Source organism: Triticum dicoccoides, chromosome 1B, assembly GCF_002162155.2.
Source record: "Triticum dicoccoides isolate Atlit2015 ecotype Zavitan chromosome 1B, WEW_v2.0, whole genome shotgun sequence".
Classification (NCBI taxonomy): domain Eukaryota; kingdom Viridiplantae; phylum Streptophyta; class Magnoliopsida; order Poales; family Poaceae; genus Triticum; species Triticum dicoccoides.
In genome coordinates, this window is record NC_041381.1 from 47,585,110 (window position 1) to 47,592,807 (window position 7,698).

The 7,698-nt window shown below is 43.0% G+C and overlaps 1 protein-coding gene across 2 annotated transcripts; it reads left to right on the forward strand.

Moving 5' to 3' along the window:
• The first annotated feature begins 423 nt into the window (after nucleotides 1–423).
• On the forward strand, nucleotides 424–3,824 carry LOC119318104. Of its 2 annotated transcripts, none has more exons than XM_037592626.1 (5): nucleotides 424–683; nucleotides 811–1,105; nucleotides 1,182–1,439; nucleotides 2,126–2,313; nucleotides 2,995–3,824. In XM_037592626.1, exons 3-5 carry the CDS (start codon nucleotides 1,283–1,285, stop codon nucleotides 3,577–3,579), a joined length of 930 nt encoding a protein of 309 aa, XP_037448523.1. In that variant the 5' UTR covers nucleotides 424–683; nucleotides 811–1,105; nucleotides 1,182–1,282; the 3' UTR covers nucleotides 3,580–3,824. The 2 variants fall into 2 exon arrangements, with proteins under 2 accessions (XP_037448523.1, XP_037448529.1); XM_037592632.1 differs by having other exon boundaries at nucleotides 814–1,105.
• Nucleotides 3,825–7,698: the final 3,874 nt, after the last annotated feature.

The following is a 7,698-nucleotide window of genomic DNA, read 5'->3' on the forward strand; positions in this document are numbered from 1 at the left end:
TTTGTCAAACTAAAATATGTCATCGAACTAGAATTTTTTTTATCAAATTCTAAATTTGTTCGTCGATTAAAAAAATGTTCATTGAATAATTTTTTTGATCATTATTAAAAAATGCTCATAAAAATGTTCACTAAAATTCAAACAATATTCACTCTTTTGAAGGAAGGAACATTTTTTCGAATTCAAGAACTGTTTTTGAATTCGGTGGGCATTTTTTGAATCCGCGATTCTGAGGATCAGAACTTTTCTCGAAATCTCGAAATAGTTGAGACTTTCTCTCCGAAAAGCAAAAAATGGGAGTAGACACGAAGCACACGCAACCGGGCCGGGCCTTGGGCCCTATCCAGGCAGCTACGTTTGTCTCAAAAATCTTCCATGTACATCGAAAGAAAAGAAAAAAAACGTCCCAATTCCCCACACCCGCGACCGCGAGCAGAAATCCCTAACCTGTCCCGACCCAACTCGCCGCCGCCGTCGCCGCCGCGCCGTCGCCAAGGAACCCGCCGCCGTGTTGATGGCGTCGACGGAGGAGCAGGTCTTCCTTGGATCGAGTAACCTTTCGTATCACGGCGCCCACCACCCCGACACCTGCGCCGACTGGGATTACCCGGAAGACCCAGGCGACCGGCGGAACGGGGTGGAGGTTGCCGAGCTCCATGACCAGCCGGCGCGCATGAGCACCGGTGCGTATATCGTGCATCTCCACTCTTCCTATGTTCATGCCTCACTGGAATTCCTCTTACTGATATTGTTTCCGCCAACTCAATTATTCGTTGATCAAATACTTATTTATCTATGGTCACTGAGCAGCAGATTCAGATCCATGTGAAGTCGCCAGGCGTGCCTTGGACCTCATGTTCCCGCGGGACGAGGACAGCGATGACGCCTGGAGCACCTGGAGCGCACGGGAGGAGGGCACTAACGACGACGATGAGCAAGATAGCCAATTCTCCCTACAGATGTGTTTACTATCCATAGATCCTTGATTTACATTGGTTGATTGATTCTGTAGGAGGGGAAGAAGACGATGGTAGCACACAGGAGAGCAGCGATTATGAAGACGGCGGCAATTGCCAAGTGATACTAGCCGAGACAAACTGTCCAGGTAGCTGCTGATTCTCTCAACAGATGAAACAAAAATATATATTCATCTGCTGAGCTCTTCTACATCAATTCTTCAGGAAAGCTCTACCCCAAGAGCCAAGCAGATGACATAGATGACAAATGGGTACATAGGTACTCCCAACAGCTTAATGAACACTCGAAGCTGTGCAGGGAGATTATGGCTCTGGGAGTTTATGATGATGATTATGATTATGATGATGATGATGCTCCTTGCCCCGTCTCTCCCATGAGAGTGTTCCCTTACGCAACAGGTGCCTGCGTCCTTGGGCTCAACTGCCACCATCGTATCTACAGGACCCATGACAACTCTACCAGTAAGTGCTGTTTGCCATTCGTTCATTCCTAGTAATTAATTCATCTGCCGTTGTGATATACTGACTAGCACAATGCTTGTGCGTTGCTACGAAACCATAAAAAATGAGGAATTACTGGTGTTTTGCGGCTGTTGCATGGTTCACAATTAAAAAGAGTGAATATAATAAAAAATCATGTTGCAGTCGCTAAAGAGTCTCGAGCGACCGTAGTAGGTCCTTTGCAAGATTTATAGTCAGATACATTTTGAATTTGGAACATAGGATAATGGGCGTTAGTAAGTTGAATGCACAAGATCGTAGATTAGGTAGGAGGACAACATCTCTCGCCTAATTTGTTTGCCCTCTTCTGCTATGACATAGAACCGAAGAATTGGTTGGGCAGAGAAACTAAAATCAAGACCATTATTTTGAATTGGAGGCATAGTTGCATTTATAATTTTTGTTTTTACAAGAGTATTATTCTCAAACTAGGGTAGCAGTGTATTTGTTTATTTGAGATAGGTGTCACACCTAGTAAAAGTTACATTTGTTTATTTATGTCTCTTGGAACGTTGCTAGTCCCACATGTGGCTAGTGCACAACTCCAACGTATATAAGTAGGAAAGATATCTATGTATTTTGTTACCAACTTGCTTTTGTTTTCACTAAGATAATAACTTGCTTTTGTTCTCACTAAATAATTGCAGCCCCATCAACTCTTGGAAAGCGCACACCAAGTTATATGCTACAATTATTCTCCATGCGTCTATCAAGCTTTGAACCCTCGTATCCCATTAGTGTGTATGGAATATTTGCCATTCGGGATTACTTGGACCCACGACGGAACTACGTCTTTAACCGTCCCAGGGATGACGCTGTCACGATTGAAAAGCAGGTAACTAAGACTTCCTTTCCTCCTGAAGATAGTATGCTTGTTTTTCTTTCAGAAATGGTTGACTGCTGTATATTAAAACACTGATATTTATGTCAGTTTGGTTCTTTTATTTGTCTCCTTCCTTACTCGCATCTATTAAAAGATGTGTGAGAGGTCCGGTTAATTTGTTTCTCCGTGTTCAGAAGATCTGCTCTTTATGTTGTTATAAGCATTAGATAGATGATCACATCAAGCCATCAGACCAGTTCTCAAAATTGGATAAGATTATACTTTTACCACCAACATACAAAACTGGTCATCTTGTTAATATACTTCAATATAGACAATTACTCTATTTCTTTGTCGATTTTTTATTACACATGTGCAATTAAGACGGTTATAACTCCCAATCAGCTGGATAGTAGAGGGGCATTGGGTAATTATTGTGAGGTCCCTAGTGGTAATCTAATCTGATATGTCATAAGTGTTGAGCAATTGATAAAACGGACACAATTGCATTAACTTGCATGTCTTGCATTATGTAAACATATGTAAAAAAGAGCACCCTCAAGATGGGAGTATCACTGAATAGTTGATTTGAACATGTGCAAGTATATCTTACTGAGTTTGTTGTGTTGATACATGCTAATGTATGTGGAAGTGGATATCGCTTATTAGTTCTAACAAGCTGTTAAATCCTAGGGTTCCTTTGTCATACCACTTTGTAGCCCTTGTCGAGGAATGTATTTGTTGGATAAGGCTTTAGTAGAAGTTGATCTTTGGGTAAAGAAAGAAGGGGATGATGAATCAGATGACAAGCAACTACTTTCTGCATATGCTGAGATTGATGTCCGGACTGAAGCTGATCTCATGCTTTATGAACGGATTTCTGGTGATAATTGCAATTTGGACTTTAAATATAAAGTCCTTTCAGAAAGTGTTGATGCTGTAATACAAGTATATGCAAAGGTCAGCCATCCTCACCATGTGTTGTTCACTGCTTTTAGCACCGAATATGATGATTATCCTCTTCGTGGGGTTGTGCTGTTTGATGACAAATTATTTGGCGAGGAAAAACTATTCAAGCATGTTGTCGCGGTGAAAGCAAATGAAGGACTGCATGTTTTTTTAGAAGTGAACGGTTCAGTGTTCCAGTGGACTTTTCAAGATGAACATGTTGGAGCTGTTGTTTCTCCTGATGACTCAATCTTGGACTATGGACAGTTCTTCGTGAGGGTATTGTTTGCTCCAAAGGATTACAAGGGAAGCTCAGCTCCAACATTCTGACAGTGTCGCCATTGGCTGAAAGCCTGAAACTCATGTAAAAGTGTTGTTGCTTTTCTTGGTATTGTATATGAGTAGCAGTTGAATTTCTCTTAAGACCTCTTAGAGCATCTCCAATAGATGGTGCAAATTTGGAGATGTGAAAGTGGATGTGTATAGTTTACATAATCAAAAAGTGCTTTTTACGTCTCCAAAAAACAGCTAACTTCAACAGATGTATATTTGGTGATATGAAAGTCTTACTCAAACAGATGATGTATTTGAAGATGTAAAACTAGTTCAACTACTACATCATTTCAAACATAATTCAAACATAGCAAGTTCAACTACACATCATTCAAGCATAATTAAATATAGTTCTAACTAAAAGGTAATTAAACATAGTTATAATTAAAACCTAAATTAAACATAGTTCAAACTATTACATCCATCAAACTACTGCTACTACAGCCAAGATTAAAATCTTCATTTGGAGGACGCCTCATAGCGTTTGAAGACAAACCCGAGCTGCCCTGCTCGTATACCATACCATAGGACACCTATTGTTTGAATGCAAGGCGGTCCTGGATACAATACCATAAGACACCTATTTGTTTGAATGCAAGGCGGTCGGCAGGGCAGGTGAAGTGATTTTGGAGTATATGTTGTGCCTTACAGAGCAAGATGTCCAAGTGCTTGGGCTACCAAAGTTGAAAAAAACAGTGGCGATGGCAGCCGGGTACTTATGGTATGAGTGTCGTAAGTTGACACATGGAGAAAAAAAATACAAGACGATGCTCAAATTAATATGGCAGTGAGATGTTTAGCAGCTAACTATATTATCTTATACAGTCCTAAGGCCAAGGCAAATGTTGGTGTGGGTTTCGATGTGGACACGCTCCTGTGGCCGGTTGGAGCAGTCATCCGAGACCATCATGGAAAGTTCATTGTAGCTGCAAATGAAAAGACTGATCTTTGCTTTGACTCATTCACGACACAGGCAATTGCAGTGAGGTTTGGAATGAACCTGACATGTATAGTTGGATGTAGTAAGATTCAGGTCAACTCTAGTAGTGTGGAGGTTGTTGCTGCCCTAATCGTTCTTTACCCTTCCTCGGTAGCATTTGGTATCTTTGATGACTGTTATTTTAGGTAGCTTGACTTTACTCATGTCATCTATCATCATTGTAATAGAGAAAGAAATCATGTAGCTCAAGAATTGGCTAGGATAGCTAGATTTTCTCCTCCAAATATCTGGATGTACACCGCCCTGGATGTGCTTATTCCTCTTATTGTAAGCGATATTATGATCCTTATGAATGAATAAAGGGGGAGATAATTGTAAAAAAAAAACTACTTGAACTACATCGAAGATGAAACTACTCCTCATCGGAGTTCTCGAACCGCTCCCAGAACTCATCCTCGCTGGGGTCGTCACACCTTCTCCTCCGAGTCACCCCAGTCCGATGAGTCCGACTTGATGGGGATCACCATCGAGGGCCCGGGCTCGTCCTCCTTCACCCCCTTCTTCTTCTACTTAGCCTCGCGCTTCCAGTAGAACTCGCACTCAGCTTGGAGATCCGGATGCTCACCGGGAGCAACGTGAATGGTCCTCCGTTCGGAAATTCTCCGGAACGAAACACCGCATCTGCCTGGGTCTCAATCTCCGGGAAGTTGAGCGCTAGCGTCGCATTCATGCCGGCCCGGAGCGGACGTGACCTCTCACTGAAGCCAGCACCGAAGTTGCGCACCAGCCAAGAGCTTCGCCCGAGCCGCGTCCTGGTGTCCGAGCCTTTTCTATGCCGGAGAAACCTAATCGGACGACACCGAAGTTGAGAAGCGTGAGTTTCCCTGCATATGCCATCATGGACATTGTGGACGTGAGGCGGCGTTCAATGGAGCAGACCAGTGGCATGAGATCTAGTATGGTTGGGCGTATAGTACCCATCGGGAGCCCCAAGTATGTGAATGGCATGGAGCCAACAGCACACCCAAAGGTACCAGCAATTGTCATCGTGAGGTGTTCATCCATGTTGATAGGGATAAGGGTGGACTTGTCGAAGTTAATTTTGAGCCCAATGGAACATGCATAGTCCAATAGGATTTGTTTGATCAGTGCAACTTGTCTTGTGCACGCAGGCATAGCCAATATAGTGCTGTTTGCGTACTGGATAACCGGGTGGTCGTATTGCCCATTTGCAGGGAAGTGTAGATGAATCTGTCCGGCTCGAAAGACATCATTAATCGCGGCTTGAAAGAGGTTTGTGGCAAGAACAAAGATTAGGGGTGACAATGGGTCGCCTTGTTTGACACCACACCAACAGTGGAATTGGCGATCCCAGAAGAAAATATGCATTTGATCCGTTTCATCCATGTGTTTCATAATTTCCATCATTGGTCCTTGCTCAATGGTATCGAGTGCCTTGGCAAAATCAAGTTTTAGGAGTACTATTGGTTGCTTCGACGCTTGGCATCGATGAATGTATTGGAACACCCATGCAAGGCAATCTTGTATCGATCTCCCCTTCAGGAAGCCATATTGGTTTTTGTGTACATTTTGCAGGATGAGTCTTTGAAGGCGATTTGCAAGAAGCTTCGTTATCACCTTTAGGCAGTAGTGGAGAAGTGTGATCCGCCGGTAATCATTGACAGTCTCCGGCGAGGCAGTTTTGGGGATTAGAGTGATCAAGCCATCATTGATGCTTTTGTATGTCAAGGGTGCCTGCGTGAAATCGTGAGCAAAGCGTGTAGAATTCTTGTTTAATTATGGGCCAACATGCCTCAAGAAAAGTGCCACTAAAACCATCGGGGCCAGGTGCTCGGTCGGCTGGCATTTCTTTAACGACATCGTCAATTTCAGATTTGGTGAAGGGCACCATCAGTTGATCAAGATCAGCCACTTTTTTTATGAGAGAGTGTAAGTCAAATTTCATTTCAAGGGGGGGAGGATGTACCCAGCCGTTCCTTGTAAGTTTGGAAAAGCAACGCTTCTTTGCCATTGACCGTTGTGATCATCGATTGAAATGCCACCAGGTATGGACAGGCTTGCAATATTTTTTTCTATACCTTTCGGTGGCCACTGCTTGGAAGAACTTTGCGTTCTCTTCGCCAAACTTGACCAATCGGATCGTGCAATGCTTTCCCCAGTATTGTTTTTGCTATGCCAAGAGCCTCAATAAATGTTTCTTGATGATGTTACGGAAATTAGTCTCTGGTCTTGATAGTGCCCTTTTGTTCTCATGCTCATCCAAATCAGCAAGCACCGTGTTGGAGTTCTCAATGGCAACAGACAATTTAGAGATGTGTTTGCAACATATTCATGTCTAAGGGTCTTGAATTTACGGCTCAGGGCTGTAGCGGCATTAGTTGTGTGGACCGGTTTTGACCAAGCAGTTTTTGCACCACAACCATAAACGATGGGCGAATAACCCAAAATGATTGAAATCTGAAAATCTTACTGCGTGGGATGGTGTTTTCTACATTCACCACGCAAGGAATGTGGTTGAAAACTGGTTTTCCCAAGGGTTTGACCATGATTTTGGGGTAAACATTTGTCCAATGGAGCCACATGAGAAACCAGTCCAATTGCTCGAGTAACGGGTCTTGCTGCATATTGCTCCATGTGTAGGCCTGCCCTTTGATTGGGATTTCAAATAGATTTTGTTTGCGGATGATGTCATTGAAGGTGAACATTTCATTTGCATTGCCACCAGATTCGTTACAACTGTTGGGGGCTCGGATATAATTGAAGTCACCAAGTAAGAGCCAATCTTCATCATTGGGTATGCTAAGGTCATATAGCCAATTGGTGTAGGCTATACGGTCATCACAGGTGCAGGGGCCATATATGTTCAGCAGTGTCCAAGTCTGAGCAGATTGTGTGCTTGTAAAGCGGATGGCATGTGCAAAACCAGCAGAGTATGGTGCTTCTCCCGAGAAAACCAAGCTATTCCATATAGTAAGAATTCCACCCGAAGCACCACGAGAAGGAACAAACGTGAACTTATCAAAACGTTTGGGGGAGCAAGATTTTAATAAACGCAAGATTGACATAAGTTTTTTTCGTCTCTTGCAGGCAAACGATCACGCACCCACTAATAGTGATAGCATTGGATAAAGCAAGTTGTTTATCATCCAAATTTA